General features: G+C 34.9%; 1 protein-coding gene across 9 annotated transcripts in view; it reads left to right on the top strand.

Annotated features, from left to right (window-relative positions):
* Positions 1-21384, top strand: part of Znf280b (zinc finger protein 280B) — a 75030-nt gene that overhangs the window by 3996 nt on the left and 49650 nt on the right. The window contains exons 1-4 of one of the 9 annotated variants that reach the window (XM_071615701.1): positions 2571-2648; positions 2742-2799; positions 7654-7846; positions 14363-19187. The exons of 1 other annotated variant lie outside the window; for it this stretch is intronic. In XM_071615701.1, the coding sequence (XP_071471802.1) occupies positions 14427-16061 (1635 nt within the window). In that variant the 5' untranslated portion in view covers positions 2571-2648; positions 2742-2799; positions 7654-7846; positions 14363-14426 and the 3' untranslated portion in view covers positions 16062-19187. 7 more of the 9 variants (XM_071615693.1, XM_071615706.1, XM_071615697.1 and 4 more) reach the window with 7 other exon arrangements.

Below are 21384 nucleotides of genomic sequence, written 5' to 3'. Positions count from 1 at the left end.
GTTATTGACCACAAATGCACATTTAAAAAGCCTCTTCTCTTAACTTGTCTCCCTTATCATTGGCTTGCCTGTTATCTTCTTGACCAGTTCTTAACATGTGTTAAGTATGCTCCTTCTTGGCCTTTGTGTTGTTTTCCTTTTCTAGAATACTGTTTCTCAAATACTCATAACCATGTCCTATAAATATCAACCTGCCTTCATTTCCTACTTTTTCTCACTAGCATATAGATAACCATCTTTTTTTAAAAAATTATTATTTACTGATTAATTCTAACAGAAAATTAGCTCCCTGAAGAGAGGGTTTTTGTTTGGATCACTGATATATTTTTATACTAGCTCTTGACTGTTAATCAGCTCACCAAATTTTAGTTGAATGAATGATGTACTTCGATTCCTCTTAAACACCACCTTGATTCTTCCCTCCACCTTTTCTCTTTGGTCAAGAGACTTATCAAAACTACAAATGCTTTATATCATTCTTTGTATTATTTCTGTTTCTCAGTCTTTTAGACAGGAATATGTTTTAATTCTACTGATTCAATACATTTTATAATGATGTTTCACCATAAAGCAATGAACATCAAACATTACCAAACTTATGTTGTGGGAGGCCAACCTTAACGGTGACTGAGATACACTCCCCAGCTGGGTGCTGAGGCGCTCAGTCACAGAAATGGGTGTGTCTTGCTACAGCCCCATGGGTGAAGCTATGCTCACCTGTTCCTTTGTAATATAACCCCTTGCCCTGTTTAGGATAGAATCTTCCATGGAAGTGCCTTGTGTGTGTCCCCTCCTCTTACTGTGCCCTTGGGTGTGGCCTACCCAGGTGTCAGTCAACCTGCTGACAGTGGACATCATAAAGATAAACTCAGCCCCCTGAAACCTGACCCCTTGCCTCATTTAAATAGCTTCTCAATAAAAGGGGTCAGCGCGTGCTCTCTCTCTCTTTCAGAGGAGCCGTCACAGCGACCCCAAAGAAAAAGGTATTTGTGTCTCTTGTGTGGTTATTTCATACAGCCCAGTTAGCCCAGTTTAACTAGAGTGACCCCTGAGCCTTTTAGTCGCGAGAACAGAAACCTGACATTATGTCAGTTTTTTTTTTCTCAGTACTAAAGATTGAACCCAGAGCGTTACACATGATAGGCAAGCCATCTACCACAGAGCTGCGTCTCCAGTCCCTGACTTTATGTGCTTAACCACACACAGAATCCATTATTATCTCCTTCCATAGAGTAACAATTTCTTCCTAAATTCTTTAAGAAAAAAATAAAAAAATTCCCCATCTCTCCCTCCTTTCTGTGTTTTGATCTGGGAATTCTAAAGCAGGAGTATTGCCTTAAGATCAGTTCAGTATGTCAAAAAATAATAACTTTCAACTTTTGACTTCCTAACGGTATTATGTAAGTTTGGGGGGAAAAAAATGTGGATACTCCCAAGAAGTCTTACTAGTTTTTTTCCGCATGGGGGCTTCCCAGTAGTAGAGAGCTAAAAGATACATAGGGATTCATGACAGGGCCCATCTGGCATCTGTGTGGAATGTGCTTTCATGAATTTTACAATCTCCAGAATCTCTATAACTAAGTTGAATTTATTATCTAAACTGATGTACTTTTTAAAAATGAATGAAAAATGGGATTATTAAAATATGTACAAAAAAGGTTAAACCAAGATATATGGTAACCCTACTTATAACTAATTTGGTCCTCCAAGTCCTTTATAATAGGTTGTTTACTCTGCGAAATATAACTATTCCAGGTGGAATACAGATTTATGAATCGACACTACTTGATACTAGCTTAAGTATATTTGTTGGCTAGATTGGCGTGCATCATTACTATAATCTTAATTACCTATGTTATGAATGGGGTCTTCGTGGGAGCTTTGAAAATTTACTATCAGTTGTTGGGTGGTGGGGTCACACCAGTTTATTGCTAGACATGTTTTCCTTTAATCAAGGGATAATGTCCTGTAAGATTCACTGTATAGAGGTCAGCCATCAACAGTATCTAATTCTAAAACATTTTTTCAATCTAAAAGACCATTATTAAGTAGTCACTTCTTTTATTACTTTCTTTTGTATGTTATAAGAAAATTACTAACAAAAATTTATTCTTCTTTAGTTCTGGAGACAAGAAGTCCAAAACCAGTTTCATTGCACCTTAGTCAAGATGGGTCAGGTGTGGTGGCTCATTCCTATAATCCCAGCAGTTTGGGAGGCCGAGGCAGGAGGGCTGTGAGCTTAGGCCAGCCTCAACAACATAGTGAGACCCTGTCTCAAAAAATAAAAAAGACTGGAGATATAGCTCAGTGGTAAAATGCCCCTGGTTTCAATCTTCAATAACCTCTTCCCCCGCCACACCACCCACTCAAAGATGGATATTGGCAAGGCTGTCCTCACCTTGGACACTCTGACAGAGAAGTCATTCTTTGCCTCTTCTAGTTTGTGAACATGACGTTCTTTTGCTTGAAACGATGTTACTTCAGTTTCTGCCTCCATCCTCATATCGCCTAGTGAAATCTCCTGTGAAATCTCTCTCTGCTTCTCTTATAAAGAAACATGGCATTTAGGGGCCACTTGTACAATCCAGATGAATTCCTTCATCTCAAGATCATTGGTCTTATCTTGAAAGACCCTTTTTGCAAATAAGGTAATATAGTTTTCTGGGATTAGAATTTGATATTTTGGGGACTATTTTCAACCTACTGTAATCTTCATTCTATTTTTTTTTTTTTTTTCTTAGTATAGAGTAAGCACGAGTTTATTTCTCTCCGTGGGTTTGCCTGCTCTAGACATTTTATGTGAGTGGAATCATATAGTATTATGTATTTGTGTCTTGTCATCTTTGGAAATATTCATTTAGCATATTTTCAGGTTATATCCATGTTATACCTGTATCATTTGTTTTTATGGCTGAATAATATTCATTGTATGGTTATATCACAATTTGTTTATCCACTGATGAGTGTACATTTGAATTGTTTGCACTTTGTGGCTATTATGAATAAAGCTGCTCTGAACATTTGTGTACAAAGTTTTAGTGTGAACTGAATGTTTTTGTTCTTCTAGGTATACCTAGGAATAAAATTGGTGACTCATGTGGTAACTATATTTTTTGAACAACTGCTAAATTGTTTTGCAAAGTAGTTAACCATTTTATATTGCTACCAACAACATATGATTCTTCCAGTTTGATGTTCTTTGCAATACTTGTTAGTTCCTCTTCTTGATTATAGCCAACCTAGTGAAGTAATATTTCATTGTGATTTTCATAATGATTAATAATGTTAAGAAATAGTTCATGATGTTTTAATTGGCTGTTTATTTGTCTTTGTTAACATATCTATTCATACCTTTGCCTGTTTTTTTTTTTTTTTTAAACACGGTAAAAAACACATAGAAATTTATCCTCCTAATCATTTTTAAGTGTACAATTCATTGTATTTACATTGGTGTGTAATAGATCTTTAGGACTTTTTCATCTTGCAAGACTGAAAACTATACCCATTAACAAACAGACTTCTCTTTTTCCTGTCTTCTCCAGCCCTTGCTAACCACCATCTTACTTTTTGTTTATATGAATTTGACTATTTTAATTGTCTCATATAAGTAGAATCATACAGTATTTGTGTTTTTTGACTTGCTTATTTTATTTAGCATAACATCTTCAAGATTCATCCATGTTGTAGTATGCAACCAGATTTCCTTCCTTTTTATGGTTGAGTAATATTCCACTGTACCTGTATAACACATTTTGTTCATTTGTTTGTTGATGGGCATTGGGCTTGCTTTTGCCTCTTGGCTATTGTACATAGTCCTGCTATGTATATGTATGTGTTAATATCTCTTTAAGACCCTTCTTTCAGTTCTTTTGGATATTTGCCTAGAAGTTGGATTGCCAGATAATGTGGTAGTTCTTTTTTTAAATTTTTTAGGAGGTTGTATGTTTTCCATAAAGTTGTACCATTTTATCATCCAACGATCCTGCCTGAGGAACCAGATTCTCCACTTCCTTGTTATTTTCTGATTTTTAAATTTTTATTGTTAGTAGCCATCCTAATAGATGTGAGGTGATAATTTGTATTTCTCTGATTAGTGATGTTTAACACTTTTTCATATATGCTTTGGGCATTTTTATATCATCTTTGGAGAAATATCTTTTAATTTCTTTGCCCATTTTTATTTTGGGTTTCCTTTTTCTTTTTGGTACTGGGGATTGAATGCAGGGATGCTTTATCACCGAGCTACATCCCCAGTCCTTTCTTTGTTTTTATTTTCAGATGGGTGTGCTAAGTTGCTGAGTCAGGCTTTGAACTTGCTTGCTATCCTTATGCTTCAGTATCCCCAGTCTCTGGGATTACAGGTGTGTGCCACAGTGCCCAACTGGGGTTTCTTTTTAGTCTTCCATTATCAGAGGACTTTATATATGTAAATACAAGTCTCTTATCACATATGTGAGTCACAAATGTATTTTCTATAGATTGTCTTTTTACTTTCATGGTGTTATCTTTTGAAACATAGAAGTTTAAAGTTTTAAAATTTGGTGGTCTGTCTTTTGTCAATTGTATTTTTAATGTCATGTCTAAGAACCTGTTTGATATTATTTATTTATTTAAAAGATTATGTAGTTATAGCTCTTCCATTTAGGTCTGTGATTCTTTTTTTTTTTTTAAATAGTGCGAAGCAGGGGTCTGGCTTCATTCTTTTGCATGTGGCTCTTTCACCAGTTTTTTGAAAAAACTATTCTGTTCCCCCAATCGAATTGTTTTGGAATTCTAATTCAAAATCGGTGATTTTTTTTTTTTTTTTTGTGGTGGTGCTAGGGATTGAACCCAGAGATCCTCTACCATTGAGCACCTCCCCAGCTCTTTTTATTTTATTTTATTTTTGAAACAGAGTCTTGCTAAGTTGTCAAGGCTAGTCTTGAATTTATTACCTCCTTCCTCAGCCTCTTCTCGAGTAGCTGGGATTACAGGTATGCACCACCACACCTGTCTTCAGGGACTATTTAGGTTTTATGCTGAACTCTGAATTCTATAACATTTATTTAGGTTTCTGCCCTTATGCCATTTCCATGCTGTTGATTGCAGATATTTGTTGTGTTTAAATTTATGAAGTGTGAGTCTTCCACCTTCATCATTTTACAAGATTGTTTTGTATATTCTGGATCCCTTGCATTTCCAAATGATTTTCAGTTTCTGAGAAAAAGTGAGCTGGGATTTTCATCAATTTTGTGTTCAATTCATGAACACAGAATGTCTTTCCATTTATTTAGGTATTCTTTATTTTTCAACAATGTACTCAGAAGATTTCAGTGCTTTTTTCTATAAAAATCTTGCATTTCTTTTGCTAAATTTATCCCTATTTTGTTCTTTTTGATGCTAGTTCAAATGGAATTACTTAATTTCATTTTCAGTGTTTGTTACTAGAATCCAGAAATTTATTTTTTATATTGATCTTGTGTTCTACAACCTTGATTAACCTCTTTATTAGTTTGAAAACTTGTTTTGTAGATTTATGTCTTCCTAACCAATCTTATTGTTATGTCACTTTTTTTTTTTCTTGATTGCCATTGAATGTAGAACCTCCAATACAATGTTGAATTGAAGTTGTGAAAGTGAATACTCTTGTCTTCTTCTTGGGAGGCTTCAGTCTTTTTGCCATTAAATATAATGCCAGGCTTCTCCTGGGAGGCTTCAGTCTTTTTACCATTAAATATAATGCCAGCTGTAGGAATTTTTTTTCCCCCAGAAAAAAAAAAAATCACCTTAGTCTGGTTGAGAAAGTTCTTTTCTGAAAAAAAATTTCACCTTAGTCTGGTTGAGAACATTCTTTTCTGTCATAATTAAATGTTTTTCTTGTTAAAAATCATGAAAAAGTGTTAGATTTTCTCAAATTTTTTTTTTTTCCTTTCTGCAGATAGGTGTGATTTTTTGTTCTTTATTAGTAGTTTATTTTTATTTTTCTGTTATTGTTACTGGGGATTGAACTCATGAGTGCTCCCCAATAGAGCTACATACCCAGACCTTTTTTTTGTTTGTTTGTTTTTTGTTTTTTAGATTTTCAACCGTCTTGCTAAGTTGTCCCAGCTGACCTCAGACTTTTGATTGGGAGGCCTTAGCTTTCCAAGTTGCTAAGATTAATGCCACTGTGCCTGGCATTTTATTCTTTTCCTTTTCTTGTTTTTGGTACTGGGAGTTGAACCCAGAATGGCTTTGCCGCTAAGCTAAATCTCCAGCCCTTTTTATTTTTTATTTTATTTTCAGGCACGGTCTTAGTAAATTGCTTAGGGCCTTGTTAAGTTGTTTAGGTTGTCCTTGAACTTTTGATCCTCCTACCTCAGCCTCCAGAATCACTGGAATTACAGACATACACCATCGTGCCTGGACATTTTCTTTTTATTATTATTAAAATGATATTTGTTCTATTTTCATAGTATGGACCATACTTGCATTCTTTAACTTATACTTGATCGTGGTGTATAATGCTTATTATATAGTGTTGGACTTTGGTAGGATTTTGTTAAGTATTTTTGCTTCTGTATTTATAAAAGGGTATATAGTCTATAGAATTTTTTTGTGGTGTGATTTCTTTTTCTCATTTAGGTATCAGAGTAGTACTGCTTCATTGAATGAAATGGAAAGCTTTTTAATTCTGGAAAAGTTTATGAGTAATTGATGTTAATCTTTTTTAAACATTTGATAGAGAATGGGGTTGTAGCTCAGAGGTGGAGTGCCTGCCAAGCTGAGCTCAGTCCCCTGCACTGGAAACAAAATATTTGGTAGAATTCACCTTTGCTATTTCATCTTGGCCTTTTATTTGGGATTTTTTTTTTTTTTTTTTTTTAATTACTAACTTGATCTCTTGTTTTAGGTATGTTATATTTTCTGTTTTTTTTGGAGTCCATTATATAGGTTATATTGTGTAGAATTTATCTATTTGTTGGCTTAGAATTATTCAAAGTATTCCTTTATGATTATTTTAATATGGTTGCTAATAGTATACTATTTTTAAATAGTATTTTTTAAAATAATTCATTGAAGTGATAGCCACAGAATAATTTTACCTTGAAAAATTTAGTGGCATTTAGAGTATTTATGATGTGGAACATCTGCTGTCTCTATTTCTAGCACAGTTCTTTCATTCCAAACTAAAATCACTCATTCATTAAGCAATTTCTTCTCATTTCCCCTCTATTCCCTGGTAGTCACCAATTTCTGTTTAGTCTTCATGGATTTATCTAGTCTGGACATTTCCTATAAATGAGATCAGATGTAACCTTGGTGTCTAACTTTTTTCACTTCGAATGTTTTTATGGTTTATTCAGTTTAATAACATGTATTAGTATTTTGTTTCCTTTATGGCCAAATAATTTTCTGTTGTGTGCTATATGTCATTTGCTTATGCATTCATCCATTAATGGATATTTGCATTGTTTTCACCTATTGGTTCTTATGAATAGCTGCTTTACATATGAGTTTACATACACTTATCTGAATACATGTTTTCTGTTCTTTTGTATATGTAGCTTGCTTACATGGTCATATGATAATTCTGTGTTTGTAACATTTTTAAAATTTTTTTCTTTCTTTTCCTCTTCTTCCTTTGTTTTTTCTCGCCCCGCCCCCCCATTTTTTTTTTTTTCAATTCTTCAGCTTTCTGAAGAAATGAAACACCAACTTTTTGAGGAAACATTTTCCACATTTCCGGAGTCCTCTGATTTTTGCAAGCTTTTTCTTTTCTTTTTTTTTTTTTTTTTTAATATTTAGTTTTTAGTTGTAATTGGACACAGTGCCTTTATTTTATACGTGATGCTGAAGATCGAACCCAGAGCCTCGCACGTGCTAGGTGAGCACTCTACTGTTGAGCCACAATGCAGCCCCTTTGCAAGCCTTTTCTTTGTTTCCAGGAACTGTCCAGGATCTGAAAAACTTGATTTTGATAAAGGAGCAACTACTTGTAGATCCTTATTCTGCCATTTCTACTGACCTCATCCTATTGCTGTGCATTGAGCAAATAGACCTTGTCTTTTTTTTTTTAGTTCACTTTTTTGTTGTTGTTGTTGTTCATCAACATTTATGTAAGTATTCTCACCTGATAATTCCAGACCCTTTCCAAATACTCAGTTTAATAAAAAAAAAAAAAAAAAAAAAAAAAAAAAAACTTACCTTTGAACTAACAGGTCACTTTTTAGGTTGAATTGCCAACCTGCTCATTATCTTCTTTTGTAGTTTCTTCTGACCAGGGTTCTGTTCTTGGAAGGAGAAAGTCTAATTCGCTCCACTGCTTCAGAGGAGATCCCATGAAGGACTCTGTAAGAATACTGTTCTGGGAGAAGGCTTCCTGAAACTATTAATTTCATGACGAGATGTGGCTATAGGCATTCTTCTAAATCCCCAGATTACAGAGCTCATATTTCTTGTCACAGTGCATGTCTGTGGTGCCCTGACTTGAAGAAAATTAACTGCCTTCCAATTTTGAACATTTCTTATTCTTTCCCTCAGTCCATCTTTCTTGGCTGAGTTTTTTTTTCTAACTTCTAGATAATCTTTTCTTTAATGAATGTTTGAATACTTATTACATGCCAGATACTACTCTAGGTATTGGAGAGAGATTTGTGAACAAAAACAGGCCAAAACCGGAAAAAAAATCCCAAACCAGAAACTACTGCAACAAAAAACTGATAATTCAGTGGTGAATGAAAGATAGTAAAATGCATAAATTCTCTGGTGAGAAGGTGATATTATGGGATTAGGAGAAAAATAGTTGAGTAGGATTACAGGACTGGAAGTAGAAGGAGGAAGTTAATTGTATTGTCATTTTAGGTAGGGTGGTCAGGTAAGTCTTATGGAGAAGGTAAATTTGAACATGGACTTGAAGGAGATAGAATGTCTATCCATTCAAGCCATGGGGCAAGAATGTCTGAAGGAGCAGTAAGGAAACTACTGTGATTGGATTGGAGTGGATTAAAGGCAGAAGAATGGAAGAGGTAGCAAGAATAGCAATAGTGGCATGGACCTATGAATTTTTAATTTTTCTCTCTAGTCCAGTGTATAAAAATTGTCTTATCCTTTAACAAGGAGCAACCTTGGTTTAATAGTTACACACTTCATAGTTTCCAGGCTAGTATTGACCCTGTTTTATACAACTTTAGCTTATTTATGTAAAGTATTTATTATAAATATTTATGAAAACTTATTTTTATTATTTTTGGGGCTGTTGGGAATCAAAACTAGGGCCTTGTTAGCTCTACCACTGGGCAGGCTACATCCCCAACCTGAAAAAATTTTTTTTTTTTTTTTTATTTAGTTCTCCTAGGATGAAATGTAAATATTTCATGCAGTCTTTAAGAATCTGATGAAGCACTCAGTTTCCTCCATGGGTTTGTGTTTGATGGGTATTATATTCTAAGGCAGCAAATATGTGAAGTTATTGGGTGTTAGGGACAAGAGTGTTGTGGATTTATGTAGAGAGAATTTGAGGAGGAGTTTAGAGGAACAGTGATGGTTGAAGAGAGTGATAGGCAAGGAAAGATAGTAGGGCAGGTGCTAGAGGAGTCCTAATGACCTAAGATCTAATCTCAGAAATTACTCAAGAAGGACTGTTAGGCCAAAATCCCACTAGAAAAGACCATTGTTTGGATGCACAAAAATAACCTTGAAGGTGGATTGTTATCCGCTGACCCTTAGCTGTCTTTGGAAAGAAATTTTCCTTTATTCCTATTATGGCCTTTAATGACTTTGTTGGTGGAGATGGGAGTTGATTTTTGAGACAGACCCTCAGGTCTAGTAGTTCTTGGCTTGTCCAACCTCCTACCCTATTATGTCAAGATTCTGGTCAATTTGAAAATAAGGGTTTATACATTCATCCATTTTGGGGTATTTGTGAAGAAGGGGCTCTAGATACCTAGAGGAGAAGAAATAATGAGTTTTCTAAGAATAGCATCGTCTGATACTGTTCTTGTTGTGCACTCAGTCATATACTTAACTAGCTTTATTCCTGATTTTTGTTCTACTTTTCATTTTTCATCTTTGGGTTGACAGTATGGACAATAGCCAAAAACCTAACTGGGATCAGCTGAGTGAAAGTCAGTATTATTGGAATCCAGTTTAATTTCTTTCTTTTTTTTTTTAATATTTATTTTTTAGTTTTCTGTGGACACGATATCTTTATTTTATTTTTATGTGGTACTGAGTATCGAACCCAGCACTCCGAGCATGCCAGGCGAGCACGCTACTGCTTGAGCCACATCCCCAGCCCCAGTTTAATTTATTTTTATTTTAAAATTTTTTTTTTAGAGAGAGAGAATTTTAAATATTTATTTTTTAGTTTTTCGGCGGACACAACATCTTTGTTTGTATGTGGTGCTGAGGATCGAACCCGGGCCGTACGCATGCCAGGCGAGCGCGCTACCGCTTGAGTCATATCCCCAGCCCTTAATTTCTTTTTAAACAACAGGAATTTATTTTTCAGTTTTGGAGGCTGAGGCATCTTAGAGCAAGTGCTCTTCCTGGCTGGTAGATAACTGACTTCTTCTTATATAGGTGGGGATCGGGAATAGGGGAAACAAAACTATGGTGTCACTTCTTATAAAGGCATTAATTCCATTATGGGGATCCCACCCTCATGACCTCATCTAAACCTAATTACCTTGAAAAGGCAACATCTTCAAGAGCCATCATCTTGGAGGTTATGGTTTCAACCTAAAAATTCTGAGGGACACAATTTAATCCATAGCATAATCTAAAATATAGTCTCTAGAATTGAAAGACTCATTTAACAATTAGGAGGAGAGAAACAGTATAATTACATTGATGTTTAAGATCCATCCAGTGGTGGCAAGTATATATAATTTGAAGTACAAAGAGAAGATGATGGTAAGGCATACCATCTCATGGTAGAAGTTTGTGAGGTCTGAAACAGGTGTACAAATATGTAGTAATCTGTGGATCCTAAACTTAGAAGTAAGGCTAGAGCATGGATGGAGACATTAATAAGTATGGAAATAATGTGGTTATAGTGAGCAATGATCTAATCACTTATAAGATATTATTACTAATTTGATGGAGATGGGGAAGGTTTGAACAGGTGTTTTATTATTATTATTTTTCAGTGAAAAAGTGAATCCAGTGAAACACTTTTTAATGAATTTTGAGGATGTAAGTAATATTACCATCAGAAATAGGCATGCTTTAAATCATTTCTTTTGGAGAGAACACAGAACTAGAATTCAGGAATCATGCATTTAGGGCTCTCTGCATATCCTCCATATAACATAAGTTTTTTTGGCTTTAAATTCTATCTTCAGATAATCTGATAAACATATTAGTTGTCAAATTATTAGAATATTAATAATTTTGACTTGAAGGTTTTTTTGTTGTTTTGTTTGTGGATGGTAAGGCATAACATCTCATGGTAGAAGTCAATTCTAGAAACGTAGAAGTGACACTGAGAAAAAGACTGGATTTGGGTAGGAGTTCTCTCCCAGGACATTTAGTAATGTCTAGGGCCAGTTTTGACTGCCACACTGGGGAATTAGTACCGATATCTAGTGGGTAGAGACCAAAAATGCTGCCAACATCCTGCTATGCACCCAGAATTCCTCTATATAAAGAATTATCTGGTCCAAAATCTTAAGTGCATAGGTTGAAAAACTCTGGGCTAAGTGGCACCATCCTGGAGTTAGGTAATTGAAAGTAGTATAGACAAACCTATTTTAGCTGATTCCAAAGAGCAGTGTTCAAATCTGCCATATATATATGTGACATTATATATAGACTTAATTTTTCAGGTTGTAAATTATACTATTCATGACACACCGGATAATAAGCTTCATGCATTCACCACTGTCTGCCACAGTATCTTACCAGTGTTGGGCAAATAAATTAAAGTAAGTGGAATAAGTGAGGGAAAAAAAAATGAATAATTTTTGTTATGCTTAATTGTATTCTTTAGTTGACTTGCAAGGTGATGTATGTGTTTATAGGAATAGATAATATCTGTATGTTCCAAAGTTAGGTACTGGTATTCTCATTAAAATTAATGTATCATGTGTCTCATATTTTAGATGCCAGTTTAATTTTTATAGATTGGGTTATGCTGATTTGAAGAGGCCACAATGCATCTTGACATGTTTTCAGAATCAGTGAGCTATGCAGTAGTAGATCACTTGCCTAGAATATGCAAGGCCTGGCTTCAATTCTAGTACTGCAAAATAACAACAACACCGAGTCTTAAAGTCCAGTGAGCTGCGAACCATGCCTATGTTTTGCTTGCTTTAGATCAATGTTTCTCAGACCACTTAGTTGTGACCCATTGATGAATCTTAATTGATTTTGTGAGTCATGATCTATAAAAGGAAAAATGAAATAGAAGATATTTAAGTATATCTCAGGTAATATAGAGACAGTTATTATTTATATATGTCATGTCAGTATATAGTGGGACTCCATATAATTTTTTTTTAAGAGATAATTTTTTAATATTTATTTTTTTTTTTAGTTTTTGGCGGACACAACATCTTTGTATGTGGTGCTGAGGATCGAACCCGGGCCGCACGCATGCCAGGCGAGCGCGCTATTGCTTGAGCCACATCCCCAGCCCTGACTCCATATAATTTTACTTTTTTTTAAACTTGGTTTTGATTTTAAAAAAATCTATATCTATTTGAAAAAGCTAGCTGCTTTCAGTTGTTTATTAGCCTACAGAATTTCTGAATTGAAGTTTCTCAGTAAATTCGTAGAAAATGTGGAATTATTGGAGCACAGTCTTTTTATAAGAGACTTTTTTATATCAATTTTAAGATCTTATAAATAGAAGATCTTATGAGAGTTACTATTTGTTGGTTCATTTAACAAACCAAGCATTTGTGCTGGGTATTCCACAGTCAACAAAAGATCCAGTCTCTATCCTTTGTGGTTTTGCTACTGGGAAAAAGAAGGAATCAAGATAAAGAAGTTAAGTTTGTATTATGTTAAGTGAAGGTAGGACTTGATGGTGAAAGAGAAGGGAAGTGAGCCAGGTGCTGTGGCTCACAGTTGTAATCCCAGTGACTTGGGAGGCTGAGGCCAGCTTCAGTGATTTAATGAGAACCTATCTCAAAAGGCAAATAAAAAAGGACTGGGGGTGTAGCTCAGTGGTAGAATGTCCCTGAGTTCAATCCCAGTAAAAGAGGGGAGTGGAGGAGGGAAGTAATTTGAGTATGAGTTAAGAGGTTATAGTTTGAAATATTTGAAACCTCTCTGAGAATGGTGCTTGGAACAGAGAGCCCTGAAGTTGAAGAGTAGCCATCCGTGCCGGTATCTTGATGAATGAACATCATATTAGAAATACAAATGTTGTAAGCAAGGTTTAGTGTGTTCATGAGGTAGTGAGGAAATTAGTATGGTAGAGTGAAGTGGGTGAGGGAAAAGGAGTATGAAAATATATCTGGGGTTGGAAGCATGATCTTCTAGACATTGGAAGTACTTGACCTTTTAACTCTTTGTGGATCAGAAAGCCCTTGGAAGGTTTTGAGCTGAGCAGTGATGAAAAAAATTTCATGTGGTTTAACAGAATCATTCTTCCTTCCATATGGAAAACAAACTGAGGTGGATTTGAAGGAGCAGTGTTGTACTTAAGTTCAGTGGGGAAGTCAGAACTGGAGAGAGAAATTTAGTAGATATCAGTGAATGTATTAGGCCATTAACTGAGATGAGATTATCAAGAGAATTTATTCCTGATTTGCCTGTCTGACACATGCTAAGTATTGACATTACATTATGTTATTTGTTGGCTATGTGTAGATACTCTTACTCTCTAAATTTGATACCTCTTGTCTATATAATGATTTAGGAATTAGTCTAGATGAATCAATTGATATATATTTAATATGTTTTCCTTTAATTCTACTGTGAAACAAACTATCTTGGAATAGTTGGTGCTTTTAAAAATAGCTATTATCTTAAGTCTAAGGAATAAAAATTTTTGTATTCAAGATACTGAAAAAACACTTGTGAAAGTAAAAATACATTTTATTATATTATTGATGGACATTTATTTATTTATTTGTTTAAATGTGGTGCTGAGAATCAAACCCAGTGCCTCACACATGCAAGGCAGTTGCTCTACCACTGAGCCACTACCCCAGCCCCTATTTTATTATATTATTTTTAATGATTTTGATTGGAAGAGGTTACTATTAGCGTGGGGCAAAGCTATGAAACTGTGATACTCTAGACTTTATCGTACATCAGTTTTAAGTTGCCATTTTTCTTCCTTGAGTGTCAGTGTTCTTGTCTGTAAAATGAGGATGGCTAATAACTACCTCAGAATTTTAGAGAATTAAATAATGCATTTTTCTGAACTTACTGTGTTTGTACTTAGGTGGCTGTTTATACAAAGGAAGCACTGGGACTTGGGGCTACCTTCAAGAATAAAAAAATAGAAAATGGAACAACCATGTGTGTTATGTGAGGAAGAACAGGATCCAGAACCACAGAACATAAAAGAAACCAAACAAATAGATGATGAAGATGCGGAGCTGATCTTTGTTGGAGTGGAACATGTAAATGAAGATGCTGAACTGATCTTTGTTGGGGTGTCTTCAAATTCAAAACCAGTTGTTTCAAATATTTTGAACAGAGTTACCCCAGGTTCATGTTCATGGAGAAAAAAGTATGGTCGCCGAAGAAAAGATACTGCTCGTAACTTGCAGCCTATAAGTCATGTGACCCCTTCATCAGAAACAGTGACTATGTTGCCAGTATCTCAATCTGAATCAAGATCAACAGATAGTCCTATTATTATTGAGCCTTTGTCTAAGCCTGATGATAAAAGTAATTCACCAAAAGTTGTGCCTAGTAGCTCTTCAGAATCATGTTCTCCTGTGGTTACCCTCACAAGTTCATTGCATCATCCAGTGAAAGCAGCACTTTCAGAAGGAGGTATGAATGAAAGTACTTGTATATCAAAGCGGTGTTCCAATTCTGAAGTAATTAGCATAAATCCCAAAAATCCTAAACTCAGTGATGGAATCACAGGAGGATATTCTTTAACTTTGTCCCCTCCAGGTGTTTTTAATAATAATAATCCTCAGCAGAGTACACCCAATGATGTCCATACCTCAGTAAGCCATGTTCAGAATGTATTATCTTTTCCCACAGCTTTTCCAAAGGACAGTCTCCATTTAAAGCCTATAACTATAAATCCTGATAGGGAAAATGGGTTGGCAAAAACAGAATTTTCAGATCTAGCAAGTCAAAATAAGACCTTTGATCCCAAGAAAGGGAATTTGATTCTATTACTTAGTGACTTTTACTATGGACAACATCAAGGAGATGGGCAGCCAGAACAGAAAACTCACACAACCTTTAAATGCCCCAGCTGCTTGAAAGTTCTAAAAAATGTTAAGTTTATGAATCATATGAAGCACCATTTGGAACTTGAGAAGCAGAGGGGTGACAGCTGGGAAACCCACACTACCTGCCAGCATTGCCACCGGCAGTTTCCCACTCCCTTCCAACTACAACGTCACATCGAAAGTGTACACACTCCACAGGAGCCCTCTGCTGTCTGTAAAATTTGTGAGTTGTCATTTAAAACAGATCAGATTCTTTTAGAACACATGAAGGACAATCATAAGCCTGGGGAAATGCCCTATGTGTGCCAGATTTGCAGTTACAGATCATCAGCCTTTGCTGATGTGGAAACACATTTTAGAACATACCATGAAAACACTAAGAATCTACTTTGTCCTTTTTGTCTCAAAATTTTCAAAACTGCAACACCATATATGTGTCATTATAGGAGGCACTGGGAAAGGGGTGTTCACCAGTGTTCTAAATGTCGGCTACAGTTTTTAACTTTCAAGGAGAAAATGGAGCACAAGACCCAATGTCATCAAATGTTTAAGAAGCCTAAGCAACTAGAAGGATTGCCTCCTGAAACAAAAATTGTTATTCAAGTGTCACTGGAACCTGGTCAACCAGAATCAGTGAATGTAGCGTCTATTATTCTGAGTACAACTGATTCTGAACCATCTCCTCCCAAATCTAAAAATAGAATTTCCAAAAAACCTCATTGATTCTATTTTGGGAAACCAAAAGCAAATATTTCAGTTTGAATAGAAGAAAAAAACCCCATGAAAACAAAAAATATAAACCATACATTATTCAGTAGCACCAAAAATAGTGAAACTAATGAATTGAGATTTAAGTTCATGCATAGGGTTTTAAAATTTTTTTCTTTCATTCTTTTTGTGGTGATGGGGATGAACCAGGACCTAGTACATGCTGAGCAATTGCTCTACCACTGAGCCATGCACCACATTCCCACTCCCTGAATTTCGAGCTGTTATATAATATATTACCTGGTTTTTATGTTAACTATCTGGTTCAACACATGAAAGGTGCTTGTATATGATGTTTGAGTGGGGAAAAAAAAAAAGTGGAAGCCTATTTATTTTGTCAGTATTTTATGTAACTCCTAAGCTGGAGAGATCTTTCTTCTATATACAGAATTTGTAGAGGTTTTGAAGTATTTTATTTTTAAACTTTTTCTGTATATTACTTACACATTTCACTGTTAACTCTAATCAGACTGGAATGACTTTGTTATGGCTTGGTCCCTTTATTCATGAACTCTTAGAAGTGCCTGTACAGTGTGAGTGTAAAATAACCTGGTTTTGAAAGCCTTAGTGTGATGTTGAAGGAGAAGCTGTAGCATGGATGGAGGTGAAGACTTAGGTATAGGTTAGGCAAAAGAAAGTATTTGACCCCTTATCCCAGTTGAGGGATAGGCACATTCTAGTCTTGGAGCCAAGACAGAAGGAACACAGCCTGAGAATGTCTTTGCCTAATAGAAGAACATCCAAGGAAGCAAAATCATTCTTGAAAAATGTCTGCATTTGGTGAAGGACTCCTGCATATATTAAACAGCTGCTCAGTATCTTTAGCTTCATATGAAGCCACAACAGTAATTAGAATGGGAACTGGCCCCAGTTAATTTCCTGTTGAGTGATCCAAAGGAGAATTTTTCATTCTGGCTAGAGGTTAGTGAAGAATGAATTCTCCTTGTCCTAATAAGCCACAGCAATAAAGCATGTTACAATTCCCGAGGAAAAGAAGCACTGGTATCTGAAGTTTGAACTGTACTGGACCCATAGTTTCTGCTGAAAGGGGCCATACAAATGATGACTGTCCAGTTAATGGGCTGAGCTAAATTTAGTTCTTCCACTGTTAAGCTGGAATGGGGCTTGTCCAAGAACACTAGGTACAGTGCACCAAAATAGCCCAGGGTGACTGATTAAAATTAAACCCATATGGGACCTTATATTTTTCAGCACATGTGTAACTTACCATAATTGAGTATATTAAGCTTGCAGTTTTGTGTCTTGTCTTGGAAGTGAGTATATTACAGTTAGGGTTTTTTTTGTGTGTGTGTATTTATAATTTCCTAACTGATTACACTAATGAATCTCTTTTTTATCATTTTTAAATTTGTTCTAGTTAGTTAAAATGGCCCAAATGTATTGTCTGTCCTTATCTGATAGATCCTCCTATTTAATCTCTAACTATACTAGGGAGGAACTTTTTCCATTTGCCCTCCCCAAAGGCTGTTTCATAAAACTGTGAAGTACTTTCTGAGCATTGGTTCCTAAACATCAGCAGCCTGAGCTGCTGTGAGTTCCCAGGGTTGTCTGTCTCCCAGGGCTTGTTCTAGGGTCATCTCTCTCTTATTCACTACCCTCATCGCATGTACCCAGCAGCCTCTGTTCATCAATCAAGGAATCTACTAGCATCCTGGCTGTAGACATAGGTCTGGAAAAGTCTTTTTCATTCCTCCCCTACTCCTTTAGTCTCTCCTCAATCTAATTAAATGTTCTAACTTTCACAAAAAGCTGGGAAGAGGTAATCTTCAGGTCATAGTATTAGAATTGGGGGAAAAAGGACTAAAAATAATTAAAAGAGGTTGTTAGTAGATTTTGTTGTGTTTAATTGCTCCATGCTTGCTTATTTGATTAATTCATTCACACCTTGAACGGTTTGCTGGGTCTTTTCAGTTAGTTTGCTTGGGCCAAGGCATGTTACGAAAATTTTACCCTGAACCCTTTCTTTAGATATAAGAAAATATGTGTGTATGTGTATGTGTATGACTGTCCCACTTGTTCTGGTGGAAATTCTTACTGTTTAAATCTGCAGACTTTTGTGTATTGTGTTTCTATGGTAAAAGTAAAAAATGTTTTAGTTGTAAATTTTAGTGATTGCTTACTGTTAGTGGCACTGTGAACTGTTGTTTGCTGTTTCACTAAAGCATGCTCCTAAGGAGTACAAATTGTCAGTTATTGCCAACTACAGGTTCCAGTGGTGTGGCCCCTGCCTACCTCCTCCCTCTTTCGTTCTGTGATACAGCTCTACCATTTCCCTAATTGATATGCTATTTTGATATAATGGCCTTGTTATTCCTTAAGCAAATCATATTTTTTCCTGATTTACAGGCTGCACATGCTATTCTCTTAGAACGCTTTCCCCTAGGCCTGCATGGCTTGCTACCTCACTGAACTGTTCAACACTTCCTTTGGTTCTTAGAACAACTTGAAATCTCCCCCACATTTTTTTTAACCTTATTCTTTCTCCTTAAAGGCACTTTACCTCCCTCCCCCCACTTCTTTCTTCCCTTTCTAATACAATTAAATTTCCTAGATTTTCACAAAAAAGCTGGGAAGGAATCATTAAGGGCTTTGCTTCTCTTTTAGAGTTGAGCTAGCTTGAGTCAATTTCTGTGCCTGCAACCAAAAGAAAGTTAATATAGTGAATTGAGTCAAAGGGAGCTTTCTTTGTTTTTCTATTGATAGCTTTATATTTTTTAAGGCAATGTCACTTTGTTTTGTTTACAAATATATTTAATATCTGTCCAGATTACTATTTTATTATTATTCTTGTATGAATTTCCTTGTCTATTTTGCTTGCTTGTTCTTGCAGATGGAATTTATTATTTTATTAATGTTGCCAAATATTGTAAGTAAAATAGCAATTATAATAATAAAATGATTTGTGAAAGAATGTTTTTTGCTATATTGTCTTTTCACCAATAACATGTTTTTAGCTTTGTTTGATTTTTATTTGGTACTTCCTGCCAGTTGTGGTGTTGTCATATTTCTTGAGTCAGCACTTCTAAATAATGTGTATGATGGAGTTAATGGGTTTCTTGATCTTGGTTTTAATGAAAAATTTTATACTATTAAAAGTAATGAGTATATTTTAAAATCTTGTTTTCATTTTTAGACTCTTTAAAGACTTGTTTTATTGGGTAGTTTTCAACATTTCAGTCATTTACTTTTTCAACTTCCCTTATAGAAAACATTTTGTTTTTAAAGCAGAAGTAGCCTACTTGGTAGAATATTATTTCTATTACTTACAGCCCTATTTCTATTTTCATTTATATTAAATTAAGTACATTTCCTCTTCCTCTCAGATTGTCACAGTTTTTTGTTTTTATTTTTTTCCTGGTACTAGTGATTGAACGCAGGGGCTCTTAACCTCTGAGCCATATCCAGCCATTTTTATTTTGAGACAGGGTCTCACTAAGTTGCTCAGAACCTTGCTAAGTTGCTGAGGCTGGCTTTAAATTTATGATCCTTATTTGTCAGCCTCCCGAGATGCTGGGGTTACAGGTGTGCCACCACTATGCCCAGCTTGTAGTTTTATCAGTGTTTCTTATTTACTTTTTCCCAAGAAGCAACCTTCAATTTGCCTTACTATCCCAACTAGTTTTATTTTTGTTATTCTCCAGTTTTGCCCTTATTATTTATATCCTTTCTGCTTACTTTTGGATTGTTCTTTTTTTTTAATATTTATTTTTTAGTTTTAGGTGGACACAATATTTTATTTTTATGTGGTGCTGAGAATTGAACCCACTGCCTCATGCATGCTAGGCGAGTGTGCTATCACTTGAGCCACATCTCTAGCCCCTGGATTGTTGTTTTCTATGACATTATTTTAAAACTTTTATTTTTACTTAAATAAGGAAAGAATTTAAGACTTCTTTCTCTGTTTATGGTTTTTCCTAAATCTCAAATATTTTGATGCATATTTAAAGATTTTCATTCTTAATATATTTGGTGGGTAAGTTAATTAAAAACTTTAAAAATTTGCAGATAAGCAGTTTTATTCATTTTTATTTTAATTTTTGTGGTGCTAGGAATGACCTAGGGCCTGTGCTTGCTGAATAAGCAGTCTACCACAGAGCTACATAAGTGGTTTAATTTTTATTTTTACCAATAATTCAATTTTTCTTGGAGTGTTGGGGTATGTGTGTGTTTATGTGTACACACTGGCGTGCATACTTATTACCATTGTTTTCAAATTACATAGATTATTAAATATTTTTTATTTCTTTGGTAAAATTAGTTTTATTATAGAAACCTTTTCCCCCAAGTGATATTGCTAAATTTTATTGTTATATTGTGTACATATATGAATATATAACAACAAATCCCATTAATATGTACAATTATAATGCACCAATTTTAAAAATGTGGAAAAAGAAAAACGAAAGCCTTTTTCCCCAAATGAATGCGTATAAGAGGTAAAAATATGAAAATATTCATTTGAGACTAAATCCAAGTTATAGAACTTAAAAACCAAGCCAAAGATCAAAGTAAGTTAAATATATACTCACCATAAACAGTATTACTCAGTTATCAAAAGTAATGGCAGTAGGAGTTGTGGCAACACAAAATTTTTACTAGAGAATGAGAAAGCAACGTTATAAATTTATGTGTATATTTTATAATTAAATTTATGTTATAAATTTATATGTATATTTTAGAATTTATGTGTATATTTTAGAATGGCAAAGTATCTATTGTACTCTTATAATATCTCTGAAAAAGGATGATAAATACTAAATGCAATTGAGTTATTTAATCTGATAGTGATTATTTCTTTGGTCTTCAAGATGTTATATAATTTAGTTCTTTTGCTTTAAAAAAAACAAAAAAAAAATTTAATTAGAGTGGATTTTATTTCAGTGGGTAGCCCTGTTAGACTCTTTTCTTTCTGCTTATAGGATTGAAATGAACATTTGCCAGTGTTGATAGGATTGCTACCAAGACACAGAGACTCTTAGGGTAAGTATTAGCAAAGTATGGCCTTTTAGAATATAGATTTTTTAAAGCATTGTTAGGACACTGGGTGGAAAATGAGAGCGCTAGAGAAACCATATGCACCCTCCAAAGCCTAAAATAATTACTACTTGCTGTTTTACAGGGAGAAGTTTGTTGACCTCTGCTCTAGATTATGAGTTAAAATTTATCCTTTATTCCTGCAAGCAGGCTAGTACATTAGAAGGGCTTTTGGTATCAGTGTGATAGGGCTATAATTCTTTGATTATATCAATTATATATA

This window comes from Marmota flaviventris, chromosome 1 (genome assembly GCF_047511675.1).
Source record: "Marmota flaviventris isolate mMarFla1 chromosome 1, mMarFla1.hap1, whole genome shotgun sequence".
Classification (NCBI taxonomy): domain Eukaryota; kingdom Metazoa; phylum Chordata; class Mammalia; order Rodentia; family Sciuridae; genus Marmota; species Marmota flaviventris.
This window is presented reverse-complemented; position numbering and strand designations above follow the sequence as displayed.